General features: G+C 33.8%; 2 protein-coding genes across 5 annotated transcripts in view; one reads left to right on the top strand and one right to left on the bottom strand.

Annotated features, from left to right (window-relative positions):
- Nucleotides 1-679: 679 nt before the first annotated feature.
- Nucleotides 680-1892, bottom strand: LOC105211792 (calcyclin-binding protein). Its single transcript, XM_011183417.3, has 3 exons — nt 1715-1892; nt 1491-1660; nt 680-1367 (listed from the first exon to the last, which is right to left on the bottom strand). The coding sequence occupies exons 1-3, from the start codon at nt 1727-1729 to the stop codon at nt 881-883; spliced, it is 672 nt and encodes a 223-aa protein (XP_011181719.2). The 5' UTR covers nt 1730-1892; the 3' UTR covers nt 680-880.
- Nucleotides 1893-2484: 592 nt separating this feature from the next.
- Gas2l1_1 (GAS2-like protein pickled eggs) overlaps nt 2485-24619 on the top strand; it is a 126834-nt gene continuing 104699 nt past the window's right edge. Inside the window, exon 1 of one of the 4 annotated variants that reach the window (XM_011183414.3) lies at nt 2485-2988. The gene's annotated coding sequence lies outside the window, so the exon portion shown is untranslated. Of the gene's footprint in view, nt 2989-4669; nt 5640-20478; nt 21383-24619 lie in introns of those variants that run through there. The other 3 variants (XM_029039960.2, XM_029039961.2, XM_054230586.1) reach the window with 3 other exon arrangements.

Genomic DNA, 24619 nt, shown 5'->3' with positions numbered 1-24619 from the left:
AATGCACACAGTTAAGCAGTTGCACGAAGATTTATGTACATATGTAATTGTATGTACAAACCCAAGTAGTATGTTCAACATAAAATGATAAATACTAAGCAGCACTTTCATACAAACATACATACATACATGTGTACATCCATAGCGAACAAATACCTAAAAAAAACTTTTTACCATGCAGTGTTGTGCCTGAATGTACGGTTTTTAACAGAATGAACATTGAAATAATGCAATTGGTTATAGATTAGGTATTTTTTAAGCATACTGAGGGGATAGTTGAATTAACGAGGCCACTACAACAAATACACCAATAACAATAACATACATATACCGGATTGTTTAATGATCGAATGAATATTTGTATTTTGTTAAGAAGCAAATGATACATACATACATACATACAACTATTGTTATAAACATTCCATACATACTTATAAAAATAAAGATATATGAAAATGTTTCCTTGTATTGGAATTCAATGTGTTTAATTATGTAGTCACAGTTTCAGAATAATAGTTTGTAACTAAAAAATAATTTTATTTTGCTCTAGCTTAAATTTATATACAATCATTATCACTTTGCCCGAAATGTTTTTTTAAAACAAGAATTTAAACAATAAACAATTGACACTTTCAAAAATCTTACCACAAATCCACGCAACAATAAAACCAACTGACAATTTTTACTTTGGAATATCCGTTACTATGTATTTTTACTTAAATTATTACAAAAAAATAATAAAAATAATTGTATATTAGTATGTACTACAAAATATCGCAAAATAGAATGTATTGTTTCGTATTCGAAGTAACTGTAAACTGTTTAATAAGAAACAAAAAATTGATGCGCGGTGTAACTATATGCTTCAAACTGTTTTACACTACATTTCCGGCCCTTGGCCAAGGTGTGCCTTTTGTTGGCCTTCAGTCCACGCTTTGGCGATCATTTGCTTAGTTTTCGAATCACCGCTGTTGTACATCTTCTTCATTATATTTACAAGCGCATTCTCTGGATTGCCGTCATCAGAGCCTTTCAAATCGTCATCTAATTTCTGCTTCAGTCGCTTTTGTATGGTGGTTAGGTGATCCCAGTGTTTGCCTTCATTCAATTTCTTCAAATAAATCGCGACCATGCCTTGTTTCACTTTACGATAACTCTTCTCCACATTGATGCTGTCGAGTAAGTTGTTGATCGTCAAACCGTAATCTTTGCCATTCAAATCGCTAACGTGCAATACCATTGAATTTTCATTGAAAGTGGCGACAACATTCGATTCGTCAATGTTTTGGACACCTTCCAATGTGACGAACAACTTGACAAACTTGTCACTTTGATCCCATGCATACTCATTCAATTCCACTAAATACCTGTGGGTGCATGTAATAGGTGATAAATAACATATGTGTACACTTTCACTGCGCAGTGTTCTAGCAGAACACCTGGTATCGCGCGTGTAGATGTTTCTAGAAGCTTATAACAAAATTGATTACCTTCTTGGTGTTGCAGCGGCTGCTTTTCTTTCGGCTGCAATGCGCTCTTTCATCTCTAAATTGACAATTTCCTTCTCAACCTCGGCTTTGGCTTGTAATAACACATTTCGCACTCTTGGACGTGTAGCCTCGCCAAGAAATCTGCTTAACTCGCCTGCGTCTTGTAGTAACTGTGGAATGATAGCCTTGTATTTAGTGCTTTCGTTTTAATTTAAATAACTCACCTCTTCGAAAGACATTTTGTAGTTTGTTTTATGGTTATTTTATATTAGTTGGAATATTAATTTTCAAATTAGAATCCTTTGAAGACACTCGCCTCGCTTTTAACCACTCTTTTTGTTAATGCCGAATAAATGTGTGAACTTGAAACAGGGTACCAAAAGTTATTGCCCACACTCAGTGGTATTAAAACTGTAAGCTGCAAGTTGCCACACTGATTGGAATGCGTTTATGAAGTCTGGTCTGTACATATCGATAAATTCTGTATGGTTATAAGAAAATTGGTGTCATACTTCTAGGAGGAAGTTATATTCTTTGCATTAAAATTTAAAAAAGCACAAGAATTTCGTATAAAAGCTAACGAATTTAATTGCATGATAATAATACTATGTTAAAGCTAACACAAATATTAACGAAAACAAACATTTGACAGGCAATGCTAAAAATACATGCGATCAGCTGTTGCCTGAAAACTCAATGCTGCCACTAGTAAACAATTCAATATGTTAGTCTAATTTATATAAATATATTCCCAGCATATTTTGGTGCACAATAACTTAAATAAATTGTTGTTGTTTTTGAATATCATCATCTTAAAAAATATTCTTATAAACACATTTAATTTAAGCAAATACCCGCACTGCCTATTGCACTCCCCAACAATTCCCTCAAATATTCGCATTGGGGATTTTTGTGCGTGTTGACAACATTGCCGCTGCCTAGACTTGCCGCAGCAGCGACGCGGCCTCATGTTGATCTTTGAATTTGCGTTTGAATATAACAAATGCACTCGTCGTCGCGATTGTTAAACGTGATAGTGCGTCGCGAGGTTTCCGTCTTCGTCTCCGTTTGCGGTGTTTTGCATTTAAGTTTTGCGCCTGCCTGGTCGTTTCGTCAAATTTAACTGGTGTTTAAATTAAAGTTTGATTTCAAGACGGTTTTAAGGAGTTTTATAAAACTGCCTTGCAAATTGATTTCGTTGTGATTTCTCAAGTGGATTTACTAGTGATCACGCTGTGTGCCAATAAAAGGCAGCACAATTTCAAATTCTTAAAATTAGTAACAACAAATTCAGTGTGTGTACGTAATTGTGTACGAATTAAGTGAAATATTAAATATTGAATATTTCTTGCAAAGATTTGCAAAATATAAATTTTTTGTCAACTCAAAGATTTGCGGAAACGGAAAGTAATTTTCTGCACAACAACAACACACACACACATAGGCAGGCTGGCAGACAGCGCCTGAAAGTGTTAAAGGAAACGGAGGAAGCGAAAAGGTTTGTCAAAACAAAAATACAAATAATGATGATGTGCTTATTAATTAACACATTTGCTCGCACATACATGCATACATACAATGCTGTGAGTGGGTGCCATCTGTATGTTTATTTGTATGAATCTGTTTGTAAGCACGAGTCTGCCATAACTCGTTCGTTCGCTCGCTTAATTTGCTAACATTTCTTATCACCAACAGTGTAGTTTTTTGTTGTTATTCTTGTGTTGCTTATTGGGAAAAAGGAATGAGTGCACAAGCAATGAAAAAACAATAACAACAAATAACAGCGATTAGAACAGTTGTGCGGCGTTCAAAAATTAATCATGTTTTCTGTCAGTGTGTCATTGTCGCTGTTTATCGTCGTTTTGTTGTTTTTTTTTGTATGTATTTGTATTTCTTGCTGAGCGCATATAAAACACTATAATTTTTAGGAACTGTGTGACTTATTAAGCGAAAATTATACAATAAATATAAAAATGGCACGATTACGACGCTAGATGTTGTAAAATTCTTTCGCCTGACAATGCGACAATATACACACTTTTGTATTGTGTTTTTACTGTTTTAGTTCGTAAAATAGTTTCTTAGTAAAAATAGTGTATTCACTTTTGCTTGCACCCTAAAGCTTTTAAATCAAATAATTCTTTAGTTTTATGCTTTCATTTACTTCAGTTGTGATAGCAATATTGAAAATGCTTATGTCGATTTAAGCTGACACTGTCTTTTTCAATTCTCGTAAAAATGTAGGCTTTTCCATTATCACTATTCCAAAATAATCGGAAACTTGCGATTATAAGTTATAGTTCCAGATAAAACACAATATTGAGTCGTGAATATACGAGATGTGTTAAAAAAATAACGGGAATTTTAAAAATTCCAATTGACGCCGTGTAACTTTTTCCTATTTCCAAAAATAAATACAGCCATAAACAGTCGTCGTTTTACAAGCATACGAGATAATGCTGAAAGAGCTAAAGGCTATCCCAAAAATCGAGTTTTTAGAAATGTTTCGGAAATTGGAAGAACCGCTGACATAAGTGCATAATATCGAATTGAGACGAATTGAAGGTGACAACATTAATGTAGACGAATGAAAAAATATTTTTTCAAAAATCGTAAATTCGAAAATCCCCGTTATTTTTTGAACATACCTCGTATTTGTTAAAACATTTAATTTATTAAAAATTAGCTTAAATCGACTTAACCTAACTTTATATAGACATGATAAAATTGGAAGAAGAGTGCACAGCTTTTGGTCTTATTTATCATTTATTAAGAAAAATAACTGTTCATTGCGTAAAATTCAAAATTATTATTTCACGTACCGACAATAAGCCATATTGATTTTGCAAATTTTAAACTTCTTTTTATATTATACTGACATCCACTTCCTTTCATTTAACGGTATATTTTTACGAAGTTGTTTTCGAAATTATAATTGGAGATCTTGCTGTTATGAATTTTATGTTTAATTTTCGGCTTCTAAGGTTCTGTAGTGGACGTTATTGTAATTTGATATAATGATAAATTCGCATCCCCATTGCAAATCTGACAGCTAATGCGAATATATTTCAGACTTACTGCGCTTATTCAGATTTGAATGTGAATATCATTCAAAATTTTTAAAAATTTCTGTCAAACGCGACCAATGTATTTTGGTAAAAAAATATGTATGTGTTGATGAAAATGAGAATCTGCCAAAAATATACTCTCCCTAATACGCACATCAAGCGTGCACCTTTCCAATTTCCTGTTGCGCAAAGGTTAATATGGAAGCGGAGAACGAACACCTACTAAAAAGCGCACCGCAAACCATACACACTTTAATGTGTGTGCACCACCCCTCTCTGCATGCGCATTGCGTACGCGCGCATACTCTCTTCTCCAGCACATAAAACATTAAGAAAATCTCCAAAAAACGCGCCCTCTGACAGCTGTCAACCCCACAAATCAGCTGAGCTTTTGTTTACCAAGGCAAATAGTACATTTGTGAACAGCAGCTGCCATAGCGGCGCTCACGGCGGCCAGCCTTGTAGAGATTCAAGCGAGGCCGTATCGCTCGCATTCCTTGTGTGACTGTGGTGACTACTACTAAAATTATCAGCGCTTTCCTTTATGCTTTCGCTTTGCGTACCTTTAGCAAAGTACAAAAGTGAAACAACAACCAAAGACCGAGCAACGCTAGATTAATGACGACTACTACGGCACTGCGGCTGGAGAGTTTGCAATATTCTGCGGTGCGATAAAGACGTGCACGGAAGTTTGTTGATAATTTTCGGTTTTTGTTTTTCGGTGTGTGCCACTAAAAGCGCTAGTGTATTTCACGTTATTGGTGAATTCTGCTACATACATATAGAATTCTAAATGCATACATATATACGAGTATTGAATTGTATAAAATAGTGCGTGCATTTTAACCGTCGCCGCCGCCGTCGCAATATTGTTAAATGCTTCCGATCGTTTTGTGGTGATTGCATTGTTGTTGTGGAAAATCTATTGATTCTGAAAATGCCTTAAAATCTTTAAGCCGCTCGGGTAGTTGTGATTTCAGCAGTGCAATGCTTGGAAAAATCTAGTGTTTATGAAATACATATTTACATGGTATGGGAGAGAAGTGTGTGAGAATGTGAGTAGAAATTCCTTCCTATATATGTAAGTATGTATGTATGTACATATTTATTGTGCTTGTGCGAAATAGTTTTTTCCAATTTGCTGTTAAGGAAATGCCTTTGCAGACCTTTGCTATATAAATGACAAGTATTATATGTGTAGACATCTGTATGTATGTATGTTTGTGTGAAGTAAGAAAGCCAATTCGTCACAAGTCACACATTCGCCTTATCACACCAATAGTTTGTGTAGTGTTTCTACTATTTAAACAAGTAAAATATCTACATAATCACATAAATACAGACATATGCAATAAAGTAATGTATGGTCGGTTCTGAATGTCTGCTAGGGGAGCGGGGGACGACTACATACGTTGTTCGGCGAAAAAGTGTCTGGCAACTGCTGATTGGTTTTTATCGCTACTGTTATGGAAGCGAAAAAATAGCAAAAAATCAGTAAATAAGGAGCATATTGATAAAATATGTTTATGTACATTTATATGGGTATATGTATGTTTGTAAGTATAAAAACGTTTATAATATTACCTAAGAAGCAGCTGTAACTGCGTAAGGTTTTTCCGGGTGTTCCAACCAAAAAAAAATTAACAAATTCGAGTTCTACACTATTTTGCACAAAGGACAAGCAATGAATTAAGCTAATAGACGGGCGTGTCTGCTTCCTTATTTAATGACACTTGATATGGCAATTGGCTGCTTTTACACTATTTATATACGTTCCTTTTGAAGAGGAGCAAGTTATATTGGAATATTACCTTTGTAAAACTATACTACATTCGAGATAATTATTTTGTGTGCGAAATATTTTTCTTAAAAACTGAATTTTGAATTTTCGAAAATAAATCAAAATTGTTTTCGAAATTAATTAAAATTGCTTCGTTAATTTTTTCCTAGAAATTTTTATTTTCTGCTAAAATATGAATTTCGAATTTTCGAAAATGAATCAAAATTGTTTTTGGAATTTTGAAAACGAATTAAAAATGCTTTCGATTATTTTTCTCCTAAAAATTCTTTATTCATTATCTACTAAAAATTTAAGAAACGAATTTCGAAAATGAATCAAAAATGTTTTTGAAATTTCGAAAAATTAATTTTCACTAAAATAACTTAAAATTGTTTTCAAATTTCGTTAATTTTTTTTCCTAGAAAAATTCTTTATTTATTTTCTGCTATAAAGTTAAAATATGAATTTCGAATTTTCGAAAATTAATCAAAAATGTTTTAGGAGTTTCGAAAATGAATTCAAAATGCTTTCGATTATTTTCTCATAAAAAGTTTTATTCATTTTCTGCTAAAAATTTAAAAAACGAATTTCGAAAATGAATCAAAAATGTTTTTCAAATTTCGAAACATTAATTTTCACTAAAATAACTTAAAATTGTTTTCAAATTTCGTTAATTTTTTTTCCTAGAAAAATTCTTTATTTATTTTCTGCTATAAAGTTAAAATATGAATTTCGAATTTTCGAAAATTAATCAAAAATGTTTTTGGAGTTTCGAAAATGAATTAAAAATGCTTTCGATTATTTTCTCATAAAAAGTTTTATTCATTTTCTGCTAAAAATTAAAAAAAAAACGAATTTCGAAAATGAATCAAAAATGTTTTTCAAATTTCGAAACATTAATTTTCACTAAAATAAAATATCGAAAAATCTGGACATGAAACGATGAACGAAAGTATATTCCATATTCATATTTCAATCCGTTGAATTTAGGTTTATAGATTAGGCTTTACGGGGGAACAGAATGAGCTCCTCGGAAATATCTTCACTTTTGGGTTAATAAAGCTGCCAAAAACTTTTAGACAGAGTCTATGTTATACAGGGGTTTTGAATATTTTCGATACTTTGTATCAGATCGAATAATTTCATATGACACCCACATTATATGTGGTGTTATACTTATGTATATAAGACTATTTGTTTTGACATCATCCAAAATGTGTTCGGAGCTTAACTTCAAGCATGATTCATGCGAGTAGGGCCATAAAATTCGCAAAGCAAAAAGTAAATATAAATGTTTTCATATGTTTGTGTATGTAAATACAAACCATATGATATTTGTTCTACCACATGTCGAACATATATACATAGGTAAGCCTGCGTGCATATTTCATGCATAAAAATATAGATATCTACATATTCACATACAAATATTGTATTTGACAGCGATTTGTCATGCCACCACGTCCGTCGGTTCTTGCTTGAAACCTTGTTTTCTATAAAAAAAGTAATAATGTCAGTCAAAACACAAGCGTTTCTTTGTCGGCACCACCGAAGAGGTGTCACAGACCAAAGGAACTCCCGTCGAAACAATAACGACATGAAATTCTACCACAGTCGCACTGTTGAGTCATTTCCACGAAAAATCGAAAATATACATTCATACTTAAGTATGTACTCATGCAGTATGTTTGGTAGTGTGTGGTGTCCATTCGTGCCACGACTGCCGTTTCCAGGTTTCACGTACTGTTTTCCACGTGTGCGCACTTTTCACAATTCAATCGCATGTCTGCAGAATAAATAATTCCCTAATGACTGAAAGGAGTTGAGAGTTTGAGTTGCGGCGGTCATTGATTTTTCCGAAAACCATTTATGGGTAGGGTCACAATACACGTATGTGTGTATGTCTGCTTACAGAGCAGGAAGTGTGCGAAGTGCTAGGTTTTGTTATAAACGTTAGACACAATAACTAGACAATAAGGAAGAGGTTGAGAGCGGAGTTCTGAAAGGTTCCATTATTAATATTTTACTGGTTTTTATTATTTCTTATTAGACGACTTGGGTTTATAATGACTAAGGATAGCCTATAATTTTCAAGTCTGAACTTTTGATATTAAAAAAAGTTTTTTAAATTTTACGAGTCGTTCAAGAGTGAGGCCTATGGGATTGTGGAAGAATTTTTTTTCGAATAATTCAACCATTTTTGTTAAGGACGAAATTATGGCAGAATTAATGAAAATTGTTTTCGAACATCGTAGTCTGGGCATTTGAGAGATAGTAAAGACTCTCAATATCTCTTGTGGTTCGACTCCAAGCATTTTTTTGAAGTTATTATAATATCGCAGAGATAAGATTGGAGATTCATAAGGAGCCTTTATTGATGTCGACACTAAAGACTGCGGTAAAAAACTTGAATAGCTGTTCCGAAATACGAATTTAAAAACTCTCTGAGATCTACATACTGTGTTTCTCAACAAAAATACGGGTTCTCTTATTGTTTGCCATTTATAATCGACATTTGTTCCAGATTTTTATGCAATTAAAGTTCAAGATCATCAACAAAGATCCCAATCCAGTCGAATTTTATCTATAGAAGTATCTATTATAAGATAAAGTTGATCAATACTCCCCCACAGAACAGAACACAGTTGAGTCTAAGAGAAATTATCTTCCATTGTCAAGTTCAACGTCTGCTCGCAATATTGACACCATAAACATTTAAATATTCCCCAAGCAATCTATTAATACTGCACTACTAGACATGGTCTCCTCGAAGACTGTACGCAAGTAAATACATTTATTTGTTTACACGTAGAGCCTCAATTTTATATTGATTGAAGAATTTTGGAAAAATCGCTGGATTTGCTCTCGCTAACTCGATTTTTCATTTATTTCAATATACGAGTATAGAAACAAAGTAAATGCCTTTAGAAAGCAATAAAGAAAAACTGACTAATCGCCAGCGAATTAACAAGAAAAAAGTTGTGCGCGCAATTTTCCGCCCTTTCCCCCACAAAATTCTTGGTCATGACATCATCTCTGATTACAAGAAGGCACTCACAGCATTGAGTTCCAACACTTGCATGAGCAACCGCGTTGGTCGATGCTTGAGAATCATAAATACACAATGTTAAATGTATCACGAAAAAAGTCGCAGGCGGCAGACGACGAGCACAACAGTGGCAGTCAATTAATTAGAACACACAAGGCCATTGTCGCTGCCATTAAAAAGAGAAAAACCAAAAAAAGAATTGGAGACACAAAGGAAAAATTTACAGAAATAAAAAATAAAAGTGTTGTTGGAAAACTGGAAACCGCATGTCAAACCATAAATTGTCAACAAATGGTTTAATTGTCATTGGCCAGCAACAATTGCAAGATGCCAAAACGATGCGGGTTGTGCGGACGTTTGACAAAGTAAAAAAAAAAACAACAACTCACCACTGTTTGACATCTTATTTTGTTGGTTGTTCGAAAAACAGACGCCCATTATTTGACATTTATTGTCACTCCAAAAAATCTGTTGCCTCGTCAAAATGTTGTACACTCTCGTGTGAGTGTGTGCGTTCGTTTGTCAATTGCGCTAACGAGTGTTTAAGTGGCGTCTGTGGTCTGCCACATATACACACCACATACAACGATTATTATTGCTTCAATCGGCGCATGTTGCAACATTGCGTTACAACAAAAACAAAAATTGATTTATTTTCGTATAGGCCTTCGCATACGTAACAATTGCTCAATCTAATGTTTTCATTAACGCTGGCATTTTTTGTGGAATGCTAGCGCTCAAAACCCCTAAATGCTGCGGCTTATGGCGATTATTCGTTGGGGCGGCGAAATTCGGGCATTTTGCCATATTTTGACAATTTGCATTCGAAATTCTTGACCTACAACACTGCGGTACGTCATTTTGTTTATTTTCTTTTTGTTTCCTTGAGAGTGATTGTGGGTGGTTTTGGAATTTCACACACATATTCTCATGCATACTCATTTATTTGCCGGCACTGACATTTGTTTGCGCGCTCATCAAAAGCGACGGACGACGTTGCTAGGCGTGCTACTCAGCGAAATGTCCACACGGAATATGATTCATACGGCAATCATATAATATATAGGTCGGTCGTCACTGGTGTGATTATGATTGACTCAGTGGCATTAAATTAGTTGTTCTGAGAGTTTTTCAGATGGTGTGCGCAAATATTTTGTTTTAATTCGAAACTTATCATCGGAATTAGTTCATCATTTTTTAGAAAATTGCATATGAACATCAACTCTTCTTTTAGTCATAAAATATGTGTATGTTAAGAAAATAAGAAAAGGTTTCAAAGAAACAGAATTGGTCGATTTCGAACTTGGGTAGTTGTATGGTTAGGTTATGTCAAGTGGTAGACCTCCGCATCTACAGAGAATCTCACTTAGCCAGCAGCGATTGTCTTTTGTGACACCCAAACACTCCTGATGGAGCGTCAATACCGTTATGATTCGACAATGCGCTTGGACTCTGTTATAAAGTTCTTAAGTCGACTAATGTCGTTTCCACTCACATCGCTGGATTCGCCGATGGTGTGTCTACCGAGGTGTTGTAACCTTAGTCTGGAGAATGCTGGACATCGAAGGAGGCAGTGCTTGGTTGATTCCTCTACACCTTCCTCTAAACAACTAGCGACTGGTTTGTACATTGTCCAGGTATTAGTAATTTTTCTGAAATTCCAGCTACAGGTTTTTAAGTAATCTAACCTTCAGGTTTTGGACCCCTTAGGGCGGTTTAATGATGCCCTTAACGTTATTTACTGATTACGGGTCATCCTAATAATGTTTTACGTACAATGGTGAAATGTCCGAATTCTTGCAAAGGTGTGCTAACGTTAAGGCCCTGTGCTAAGTTCCCCGGCTCTTGGCAGATAATTACAGAGTGTTTTACGCGTTTTTTAACATGTTGCAGCACTCTTTCATGGTGTATCATCTTTGTAGTCTTCGGCTCGCCTGAATTTAGAGAGTGTCGAATCGAACAATGGACAAAACTCAAATAGACAGACATAAATAAATTGATATAGAATATCGGGTTGATTTCATACCTTAATATTTTTACAAGGTAGATGAGCTTTAACTTAGCCATCAGACGTGTATGGGGATGGCTATACCTAAATTTAAACTGAAAAATGCAATATGGGTTTTGATGTTGTTGTATTGTAATAAATTATTTCTAAACTTTGATATTAAAAAAGTTTTTAAATTTTACGAGTCGTTCAAGAGTGAGACCTACGGGATTGTGGAAGAATTTTTTTCGAATAATTCAACCATTCTTGTTAAGGACGAAATTATCGCAGAGAGAGATAGTAAAGACTCTCAATATCTCTATGAAAAATGTTGTCGAGGTGACAGTCCTAGGATAGATAAAATAGGAGTTTATTACACTTATCAGCTTCATACCTCAAAGTCATTAAAAAATAAGTTGTTTATTGTTCCGTTTAATTATTTTTCTGGCGAATCATCGATTCATATCGAAATCTGGATAAGCCGGTAATCTTAGGAGCTTCAAAGTATTTATCATTTAATCACATTCCAAGGCTTCGGTAATGTTTTCAGTCTATCTAACCATATTCTACAGACTTCGTAAAGCATTCGGTCGATTGTTGGTTACTTTGATTGTTCCACGAAGCTGTTAATAACCTATAAGATAAGATAAAAACTGTATAGTTTCACCTGAAATATATGTATGTAAATTCATCCAACCACGGCACTAATATTCCAGTCTTCTTGTTAAATGCATACATTGCCGAAGCTACCGGAACTGTCACGCGTAATTCACTTGCACTTGCAAAAATTATTATGTCAGCCAGACGAAGAATAACGCAAAGGAACACACACATACATATGTATACATATTTATTCAGAAATATTTTGCATGTTATGTGTTTATGAATTATTGAAGCACTGCGAGTGAGTTGTATGCTCTTAAGACGCTGCAAAAGATTTATAATGGCGTCTCCTTCTCCGTGGCAAAGGCATAGTTGTTGGTAATGGAATTTATGAAGTGTAAAACTTCTCAAACACGCACACGGACACACAAGTCAACATATGTTTGTATTTAGCCACCACCCAGTGAAGCATCCCACTGCAGCGACATTAAGCCGCATAAACGTCAACGGCAAACATGAAATTTTTATGAAGACAATTTTCATGCGATTCATTGCCCAAAGGCCATTAATTAAACAGCAGCAACATGCCACAAACGCAACAACAACAACGCGCCTTGCACATTGCGTGTGTACGAGTGCACGTGGCTGCCGCAGCTTCCTTTGCTTCGACGCATTTCCTAGCGCTCAATGTCCCATTCACGAATGCAACACCACCCCCGTGACTATGCTCCTGCTACTGTTAGAGAGTTTGTGCTCCTGTATTTGTTCTTCTGCTTACTTAACTTCACTTATTTTGGGCATTTCTAATTTTAAACGCGATGTTGCATTGAAAATTTGCTGGCTCACACAACCAACTCGCCAATCTAAGCGCTGCGTCTACGTAAGTAAATAAATGCATTGTACTTTCATACATACACACACATATATGTTTGTAATGTTCGGTATTCTGAACTTTCCTAATAAAGAGTTTGCTGAAATGGAATTTCCAATTTGTGTCGCTTCGGTTAAATGCCGCACATATGGTTGTACGCTTCCCTCTGGTATGCACATAAAAATGTCTGTTTTCAATTTAAAGCAACATCCATTTTATTGCCCAAAACATAAATTCTTCACGTAAATTAAATTATGTGCGTGCATTCTTTTGTTCTTTAATCCTTTGTGCTTTATAGTAAAAATTACAGAATTTTCGGTAGATCTTATACAGTACCGCTCTAAATACTCATAGCGTTTATTTTGGTTTCTGGGTATGAATTCCCAATTCCTTGGTTTGTAATTTCTGGACGGATTACGGAAAGTAAATTATGAGGAGGCTGGCGTCACGACTCATAGCGAGGGAACTTCAATAAAGCTATTTTGACATATACAATTAGAGATGGACACAGTTTTGAGAAAGAGATAAAAATATATTGAGAAGATGATATTTTTTAAATGAAGATCCCTACAAACGATCTTAGGGCAACAATACAAGGGAGTGGGTCTAAAATGTTCGACTTCAGTGGAGATGATAACATTCCCTTACTTACTGCCCACGTAGAAACAAAAGCTGATGCGACTATCTCTCAAAAAAATTATAGACAAAGGTCTAACTCGATCTTAGATAATATCAAAAGGAGCCCAAGTTTGTGCTAGATTTCCTTATGAGAGAGGAAAAGGGTGATTAAAATTAATTAATTAAATTGGTCTTACTAGCAAAAGTGAATGTTAAATATATCCAAGAAGCTTTCTAAAAGTACTTGAGCGCTGAGTCCATTGCGATATCAAAATATTGGATTGCTATGGGATTTTTGAATCTATCTAGGTTTAAAGTTTCCATATGCGAGCTATATTCAAAAATAACGGTACTTTTTTTTCAAAAAAAAAAAAAATATTTATCATTCGTCTAATTAATGTTTTCCGCCTTTAAAATAGTCCCCAATGATATTAAGTAGGCTGTTTTAGGTCTAGAAGTGTGAGCTTTTAACAAACGAAAAAAACGAAAAATTGTACAATTCCCGTTATTTTTTGAATATAACACATATGTGTTTTAAACTAAAAATTGACAATATTTACACGCTGTCTCTACAATTTGCTTCCTGCAGTCTGTAGTAGTATTTTTCACTTAAGTTAAGGTCGCGCATGCGCGCTCTAAATTCACCTCACCAATCATCGGTCATAAAGTCATCAATTCCATCTGCGTTGCTAAAAGTGTGAGCTCTTAAGCGCAAAATCATCGCTGTGTTTTTGGCCATTTCATGTGTAAACGCTGGCCAAATTGACCAACTAATTAACGCCACGAAGATGCAATATAACCATGGCCAATGACCGAGTTACGTACAAGCCGACTCGTGTGCGTTTAATAAATAGTAACTTGCGCGGAAAACGCAAATTACTTTTTAGTCTTACTCTACGCAACAGCAGTACATAAGTGCGACAACAACACAACAACAACTTCGTGGTCACTAAATCAATGCGAGTGCGAGTACTCATAATACTCTGTACTCGCTACTCGTAATAATAATGTCGACTGCATTCGTTTAAGCTGCCGCAAATGGTTAATAAAGAGGTTTTAATTTACGGGCATTAAATCAGCACGCCATCCGTTGTTATTGTTGTTGTTGGCGTTTTTGGGCGCACGCTCGCCTGTATTGGGTTACAATCAATCAATCGTCGTCGTCGTTGCAGTCGTCATTTTTATCGGTGAACGCGATCGCGTCACTTAGACGAGTATGAGTACGAGAACAAAACAACGGCGAATTAAGTGCGTGCTCAGATTACCAAATGCCGTGAAGAAGGTAGAGTGCACGATCGGTCGGCCGATCGGTCACTTATTGGCTTATTGACGCCACAACGCATAGTAAAATTCAATGTGATTTTGAAAATATGTAGGCATAATTGAAAAAACAACAACAATAAATACAATCATAATGTTTACATTATTCTTTATTTAGATTGCCGCTTGAATTTATAAAAATAAATGCGTGAAAATTTTGCAATCGTCTAATTGAACGTCTATCGAGTATTTTATTGATTGCCAACGCTGCTTCTTCCATTAAATAGTGCGTTTTAATTTGTTACAACGAACTTTCAAAATATCAACAACGTAAGAATTGAAATCGTGAAAATGCCATTTAATTAAATAATTTCCTTTTAAGGAAACGGAAAGCTTTGTGCTTTTAACGAGTGGGTTATTTATTGGGCGCGCTGACCATTCCACTTTTGGTAGAGACCATTCCACAACGGCACTTAATTGAAACAAGATCAATGACAAACGTGCGTTCAAGAACATTTCATTTATTACCTACACTTAGGCTTCTGGAATTTTAATTAATTTAGGGCCTCGTTTGTGGAAGACAATTCTATTAAACGTTAAACTTGCGTCAAGGTTTCTATTAATTGTTATGGCCTGACGTGAAGTTGTAATAAATTTAATTATAACGGTTGTGCGTGTTCGTGTTGGTGGTCTGAAATTATATATGTATTTGGGTTTATCGGGCCCTTCTGTTTTAGTTGGACATTACTTTGGTTAAAATGTAAAACGAAAAGAGATATAGATAGATAGAAAGAGAGAGAGTAAGTCAGATATAGAGAGAGACAAATAATAAGTAAAATTTTCATCAAAAGACATATTCAAATATCCAGAGAAGACGTTCCTTGTTGGTCTAATATCTTAACGATATTATTTTATTTGAGATCATAGAGGAGAACTGCTATGGTCAGAACACTGAAGCGAGAATGTGTGTAACATTATAAGACTATCGATTGTTTTCTGCAATGCAAAATCTACAAAAGCACTTTCCATGATATGCTGATCTCACTAGAAATTTCCTTGAAGGTCCGTTCCCTGATTTATTGTCTTCTTAGTAATATCTAAAATGTTTGAAATATACTTAGGAGACCTAGACGATCTCAAAGTATATTTCGAATATTAAAAATCTTATTATAATAATACAATACTCTTGAGGATATGCCTCAAAAGGAAGAAGCTTGTATTGGTATTAAACCACAGAAGTTGCTCACTTAGATAAGTTAGAGTCCGTAAAGCTATCTAAAACAGATATAAGTGTCAAATTGTGTTAATTAGCTTCGGTTATTTGAAACTTCATTCGAATTAAAATTGGTATTAAGTAAATTTAAGAAAACTGGTATAAATTTAATTAACTGGAATAATCAAATAAAGTATAATAGCTTAACGCTTACATTTAATTAACTGGTATAAAATAACAAAAAACTGGCATAAAGTAAACAAAATCAAACTGGGCCAGTATAATAGGTTTTTCCCATATTTTACTGTATGCAAGGGTGCCGAATCGAACAAACAACTGGTATAAATTAAATAAACTGGTATAATCAAATAAAATAGGATAAAGCACATATTTCATTAACTGGTATAATCGCATAAAAACTGGTATAAATTAAATAAACAGCTATAATCAAATAAAATAGGATAAAGCACATATTTCATTAACTGGTATAATGCAATTAAAAACTGGTATAAATTAAATTAACTGGTATAATTAAATAAAAGCAGTATTGTAAGAAGTTAAGCCACGGTAATGAGTTATCCTCACACTTTCCTGTATTAAATGCAATTGCTAAACTTTGTTGTTGTAATAAAATGTAGTTTCTTTTTACAAGAAAACAGAACTAAACATAGCATAATGGTGAAAACCGCTCGCCATATATTCAAATAAACATATGTACATACACTCGTTCGTAACAAATGTGATTACAAGCAAATGTTTTGTTTTGATGTTGTCACTTAAATAGTATGCATGTTTTTCCCCCTCGTCTACCACCGCGTGTTAACCCAAATTCAACGATGCTGCCACACTTCTACTACACCACATAACATAACATATGTACATACATATGTAGGTATGCATGTAGTAGGAAAATACGAGCTTAGCATTGGCAATGTCTACTTGAACTTGTGCGACTGAATCAACAAATCACACATTAGCATCTTTGCCAACTTCGCCGGCATGCGTGACTTTGGCACTCACTTTGCACGCGGTCGCGGCGACGGTATCTATTAATTGTTGGTATACACATATATACATATGTAATTGGTTGTTGTTGTGTTGTCGGTATAGTTGCCTAGTTGCCTGGTTGCCTGTTGAGGATGCACTCAACATATTCGTCAAAAGATTGCGATCACGCTAAACGCCAATATCCGGCACTTTAGTGTATTTATCGGTCTGCACAGTCAACTGTCCGACTGTCCGAGTGTCTATGATGTGGCCATTCTGCCTGTTTGTCTAGCACGTTTCATTAGCTATCTCTGCGGTCGCTAGTAAAATACGACTTCATAGCGACTAACGTCACATTGGTCGCATGTCTGTCGCACGCGTTTTTCATGGCTTGTACCCGTATTGCCTTGGCTGGAATTGGCAGATGCGCCATATCCTCTGCTGCGGTTTGTTTGTTATTGCTGAAAATCACCAAAGTCGATCTTGCAATTCAACGTACACGCACATTAGCATAATTTCGTATTATTATCTCTTTTGATGCCGCCCATTCGCACACAAATTTGTTTTCATCAGTAGAGTAGAGGAGTAACTGACGTCTGTCCGAAGTGGTGCTTAATGGTAGACTTGTCTGTGTTGTTGATTTAGTCCGAGTTGATAATTCGATAATGCCGGTAGTGGGGTATTGGAGCAGTAGTGCTTGGCTCTTATTTTTCATTTTTTAGCGACTTTGATTGAGTCATCAGGCTTTGGTGGCTAACTGTGTTGATTTAAATATGCAGTCGCTAACGAATCCCTCTTATTTTTGAAGGGCAAATCTATAAATCCATTTCGAAACACCAAACATAACCCCACCTGGACATTCCAACGCAGAAGTGGTAAGTCTCTACATTCGTTAGTGCCAACTGATATCGTGTTTTCGGAGCTTATATCCTTGCTTCTGATGTATAGATCGATAGACCTTTCGTTTCTATTCGTTGGTAAATATGTATTATGTACTTTATGCCTTTTATTGGCGAATTCGTCAAGTCGAATGGTACTACTACTACGAACTAGATTATTAAATCGGTCGAATCGAATTATATCGATTGAAGGATTGGGAAAAGCTATTATGTATGGCAATTTATATCAGTTTGATTCATTTTACTCAACCTTGGAGACCGACGGATCGAACAAACAATTGGTATAAATCAAATAAACTGGTATAGTAGTGGTTATACCACTTTGCACTGATAATTTAAACATTAATTTACTCGTTGTAGATTTGACTATAGAAGTTGTCATAACTCAAGATGTCATGTCAGCGAGTAAAGAGGGGGATTACAATACAAAGAGGCTTTAGAATTTGTGAATTGGCACTCTATTCGTCTTTTAAGCGATTGTTGATTTTTGTTTTTATTTTCGATCGGCACAACGCTAATTCGACCATACGATCAATATATAGTACATATTTTATGGCCTAATATACATATAAGCCGTCTTGCATATATACAAGTACATAAGTCGATAGTGAAACTAAAATTTGATAAGTTTGTGACACCAAAATTTTACAAAAATATATAAGAAGCAATAAAAAGTGGCCCTGAAAGTAGCCGAAGAACATAATAAAGAGAACTTTTTATCTCTATTTTATCACATGGGGATTTTATTGTTAGATAATACTAAGACCAGTTATTGAATTTTAGCATTTTTATCTGCTTTTTGAGTACATAAATACATTAACAACAACAACCAAATGTATTGAAATGTAACAACTTTTACATATGTATATAGATATATCATTTTTATGCGCATTAAAGGCTTACATTTATGTACGAGGTGTGTTCAAAAAATAACGGGAATTTTCGTGTTTGAAAAAAAATATTTATTCAATGCCTATATTAGTGTTGTTGCCTTCAAAATAGTTTCCATTCAAAATAAAAAAAAAAATTACAATTGCAAATTTTAATTCCCGTTATTTTTTGAACACACCTCGCATACACATATTCACATATCTAGTTACAAGTATGTACGTATATGTGCATCTTTTCACACCTGCTATTGCCGTTTGTTTCAACAATTTGTTAACGCTTATTTTGGCGCCTTTAACACAACACTTGAATGAAGTGGTGTAAAGTGCAAACAAACAGTTGCACACAAAAGTATGACGCGTCATTCACAGGCATACCAACGTTTGTATAGCGAGTGATCAATCGTTTAGTCTGGTGTTAAGCAAGTTATGTAAATAATTACATACTTTCATACATACATACTTACCTACATACGTAAGCATATTTATCTATCGCATTTACCTTTAGGTGGGTGACTCTTTGACCGCAATTCAATTGTTATCATAAGCGAGTTCTCACTGCTCTATATACTCGTATGCCAAGCGACAGTTTGAGATAACAACAATATACGGCTATTTGCAGTTAGATAAACACATACGGATGTGTTTGTATTTGTAAAAGTAAACTTAACAGCAAAGCACATTGAACACATAATACCTTGTCATAGTTAGTAAATAGTAATAAATTACAAAAATAATAACAAAAAAATGTGTCAGAGATCCCATAGTTGTCACGTCATCCATTGTGTATTGTGTCTTCAGTGTCTCCACATTCGCTTTTTATCAATTTAGGCTAAGCGTTTTAGTAGTGTTAACAGTTAAAAAAGTACTGTTGATTGCTAAAATACTTTTTATGGCGTTAAATAATTAAGAAAATAATTGAAAATTTTTCTGAATTACATTGCGGTTAGTATCATTGGAGAGAGATAGTAACTGTGCTGTTGATTGTTGTGTTGTAGATTTGGTGAATCGTTATTACTCATCGTTAGGAATGTTTATAACAAAAGTAGATTTGAAATGTTATTTGAAGAATGTATAAGAATTGACAGAGAGACCGTGGGGAAGCAAAGCGCCACAAATCTATGTAATAATTCCAAAAAATAGCCCTTCTGGCATATAATTGAGTGAAAAATTAAGTGAAAAAAAAGATCGCAATTGATCGAAAAGCAAACAATTTCTTTAGCGAAATACGGGCCGGTGGAGTGGGGACTTCCAAAAAAAAAAAAAAAAACGATGCGTCCTGGTTGACGTCATTTCAACCCTTGTAGAGATCTGAAACACAAAAAACAAGAAGATTCTTCATTAGTAAGGATGTTGTTATCGGGTTGTCCATTAAAAAAAAAAATTAAATAAAAAATGGCGTCGACTTGAAAAAAAAAATTTTTTACCCAATTTTTTCGACCTTTTAAAATTAAAAAAAAAATACTTCAAATTAAAATTTCTAGAAATCCAAGGCAGAATGATAGAGCATTGTATAAAGAAGATATTTACCAAATTTCAAAGGAATCGGTTCAGTAGAACTTGAGATATCATGTCGCCACATCACAAAATCGGCTGTATCTCCGAAAATAAGTCGAATTTTGAAAAATTTCAAGGTCATATTTTTGAAAGTCAATCAATTTCAAGTCAAGTCAATCAAGAAAATCAATTTTTTCAATATCCTAGCCCAGAATACCCCTTAAGGGAATGTGAATGAGAATATAACTTTGGTAAAGTTCGTGATCTGAGAAGAAGACTTCATCGCCGAATATTTATTGTGACTGCGATTAAAATTCTACTAATTGGTCGCACTCACTGAAGAAAGCAGGCGTTAAATAGACTCAAGAATCATCATCTACCATTACTTCACTTCATAAACCCGATGCGCCTGTTGAAATTGAAATAAAACCCATTTGTTTGGAACAACCATTATATTGTCAGTCAAACCTTCTGAATCTCGAATGTAAAAGTTCTTGGAATAGCCACCTTATGAACTCAGCAATAACTACTACAAATCTCAATATTAAACTACATATCTTCAACAACATAATAATTTTTCTATGAAAAATAAAAAATTATGTATTCCTTTTCTTCATTCGTAAATGTCTTGTAAAATCATTAGTAGACACGTAGCCAATTGCCCCGAAACGATGAGAACAGCTTCTGATGAGATCTATTGTAAGAATCGTACGAACAAACAGAGATTTACCGCTATCTTTCATAGTTTGATAAATTGTTAATCGCAAAACACATATTTATTTATTACGAATAAGTATATGTACATTAAAAACTAAACGCTTTAGACAAATGGCTCTAACTGTCAGTATCTTCCCTAAATACTCGTATACCAAACGTACGGTTTCGCAGAGGTCATTGATACAAACTGTCAACGCCTCTTGGCGGAAACCACTGTAAACTGTAGACATTAATATGAGAAATGTGGGGTTTCAGTTGTTAATGGTCACAAATTGACAACAACAAAAAAGTGCTGAATGAAATAAAAGACAACAACAACAATGAAAAGACAATGCAAAACAGCAAGAGTGTGAAACGAATTTTTAGTGGCTGATTGACACATGAGAGTGTGCGACGCACCCCAAGTTCAGCGCTTGAACTTCAAATTGCCTCGGATTACAAAGGAGATCTTTTGCTGTAAGCCAAACTGTAAACAGAGTGTAAAGAAAAATATGTGATTAGCAAAATTATTATTTTTTTCTATGTTGTACAAAAGCGATTAGGAATTAGCGTTAAGCCCACAAAAACAGCAAAAACAAAAATTGAGAAAGAATATTAAAATAAAAAAAAATGTGCGGCCATAAAAATATAAGGGTCCATAAATAATATTATGAGTTAATAGGTATGAAGCTACAGAAATTCCTACAAGCTCAGCTTGTGGAAATCGCGCAAAGAACACAAAGCCACCAAATGTAAATGGCGTTGAATGACCGCATAATAAATTATTTAATTTTTTGTTTACCAAATATTTGATGTGAAATAATCACGGTTGGAAGGTGGTATTAAGGCAGGTTCTTTAAAGCTAGACGATTCTGTTTGTTTGGCTGTCTGACTGCCATCGCGTTTTAGTGCCAAAATTATCATCAAATTAAGCTGTGAGAGTGAAAAAAAACCTGCCTCGACAACAACAAAAAACAATTATTTGAGTCATTTGCGCGTCTGTCAAACACAGCGTGAGCTCAACTCTCTGGTACACACGAAGGTGCGCTAAGCGCCAATCTCAATTTTTTGCTCATAACATTTAGTCATAACATGATGTAAGCTGTGCGCCAACTTCGTAATATTTGTAGAATTTATTAAACACACTTGCCTGTGTCTTCTTTGCCCCGAGAGTGTGAGCATCTCATTATTGTGAGTTGCGCATGCGCAGCTTTAATAATATATCTACTTGTAGTTAGTGCCAGCAGCAGTCGGCTCATGCGTACGGGCAAGAATACGCAAATAATGGGCGGTTTGCGTTAATTATTTTAGACACGGACTGACAGGTGGCCCAACACTCATTCATAAAACGCATAAAAACTAAAACTGCTAAATTTGAAAATAATAATCGTGGTAATTAGCTAGCATTAAGTATGTTAGTATAGTTCTAATAGAATACTAGTTTCGAAGTATATTTTTTTTCTTCTTGTTCGAGATATTACTTCAGTGGGCCAACAATGTGAAGGCCGAAACGATTTAACACATGTTGTTTTGATCGTTCGAGGTAATACTTGGGTCTCAAAAATCAAAGTTCCCACATTTTAGTAAGATAAATTGATAAGTTAAATGATTTAAGTAGTTTTATTTAGTTACCAAACTTAAGCGAAGGGTTACCAATTATTTGTAAATTTTAATTCAAACAATTTTTTTTAATTCAATATTTAGTGTAATTCTTCATATGCGATCATTAAGGTTTAAAACAGATTTCGGAAAAAATGATTTTGAAAAGTATTGTCAACAGTTTATTTTTTTAATTTTTTTATTCAATTAATTTAATAAAGTACCAAATCAACTTGATAGCAAATTGAACTATTTTTGTATTATTTTTTAACAGAGCTGCCACTCTTTGATAATTCTAGATGAAAGTAATTGAGACACAATTTCATTTTTTTATTGAATTAATTTAATAAAAAGAAATGAAATATTACAAAATAGAAAAAGTAATGAAATATTTTTTATTATTTTTTTAACAGAGCTGCCACATTTTGATAATTTTAGCTGGAAATAATTGATAATGAGTTCAATAAGGGTTTGAAACTAAACCAAATTACATATGTTGATAATATTCGGGCACTTTAAAAGAAGTTAAGAATAACTTTTTTGAATATATTTTGTAGTAGGGTTGCCGCTGTTCGATAATTTTTGGTCGATACAATTTATAAACACTACAATACGGGCAACAAACTAAATTAAATTATGATGTTAATACTCGGGCAACTTAAAAGAATTTCAATAGAGATTACGTTGAAGATATTTTCTAGCAGGGTTGCCGCTTGTTTGAAAATTGTTAAAGAAAAATAATATAAAAAAAAATAATGAAATAAATGAATAATGAAAATAATGAATATATAATAAAAAATAATGAAAAATAAAAAAACGCTAAAATAGGTTATCAAAAACACGTCGCTCTAATATATTTGAAAAATTTTTTGGTAGGGTTGCCAACTCATATTATTTTTATTAAATAAAATTAATTAATAAAAAAATAAATAAAAATATATAATTAATATTGTGCTAAATAAAATAAAGTTAATTGTATGTAACACCTTTAAATTTTCAAAAAATGTGGAATAAAATTCCCGTTAAAATCAATAATAAGGTTCGAAAACTGTTATCTCTAATAGTGATTTTAGTTTCCAACTCACAGTGCTTTAAATCATATTTCTCAAATGTATGGATATACATACATATTTACGAACATAAGTACTTAAACTTAAGTATTCTATGCGTGTACATACATATTTATAGCAAATCGATTGTTGTGTATTTTCAAGGCAATTAAATACGAAAGACTTTTTAGATAACTTTTTATTCTCTGCTTTTGAAGTCTTTTAACGACTTGGCACAGAATTCAATAATAAGTACATAAATTCATGTTTTTTTTCAGACGTTCGTAATCTGAGCACGAATTTGCGTGGCTGTGAAATATAAAATACATATTTGTACGTATGTACATATGTACTTAAGTACAAGTGTTTGCATGTGTAAAAAAAGTCAAATAATTAAAAGCGATGGAAATTCGCCGCTTAAAAAGTTTATGTTTATATACAAATCTTTAATGTACTTATGTTTATTTTTAAATATTTTTTATGTTTGTATGTATTTTTTTTGTGTATTATTATGTATTTCTGTATAAATGTTTATTAGCATATTTGTATTCTTATTATAATGATATGAGAAGGAAGTTGCCAAGTTGCCGCACGCGATGATTCACTTCACCTTTAGCTTAGCGCTAAGCTCAACTTCTATTTCTACGCTGCTTATTGTTGTTGCTAACGTTTTGTTTGACTTAGCTATTTATTGTAATCATACGAAATTGAAATGCAAAGACAAATATGAATCTGTGTTCGATTTCGAAGTTCCTTTTCGCGTTTGACGCTGATTTGATTATTTTTAACGCTACGAAATCTTGTTTTTTTGTCATATCGCCATATTAACGTATACGTAATGATCTGGCATAGTAATGATACTTGCACAGCGCACATTATTTGCAATTATAAACAAATTTAATCAAAACATTCGAAATAAAAAAATTAAGTTCTGACTTTGCAAATTTAAATAAAGTACATACTTTTGTTTTTGTTTATAAAAAAAAACAAAAAAGCTGAAATATTTGACGTAATTAAAATTAGCTGCGCACGATTGTTGCTGTACTTAATTACCACGAGTACCTCA

The sequence above is a fragment of the Zeugodacus cucurbitae genome, chromosome 5, assembly GCF_028554725.1.
Source record: "Zeugodacus cucurbitae isolate PBARC_wt_2022May chromosome 5, idZeuCucr1.2, whole genome shotgun sequence".
NCBI lineage: Eukaryota > Metazoa > Arthropoda > Insecta > Diptera > Tephritidae > Zeugodacus > Zeugodacus cucurbitae.
The sequence above is the reverse complement of the archived record's forward strand: the minus strand, read 5'-3'. Positions and strand labels throughout refer to the sequence as shown.

What these genes read in the sequence shown, in the direction of transcription:
- LOC105211792 (XM_011183417.3), bottom strand. An exon ending in GCCGCTGCAACACCAAGAAG is followed by an intron (nt 1,368 to 1,490) that starts GTAATCAATTTT and finishes ATGCACCCACAG; the next exon opens with GTATTTAGTGGAATTGAATG.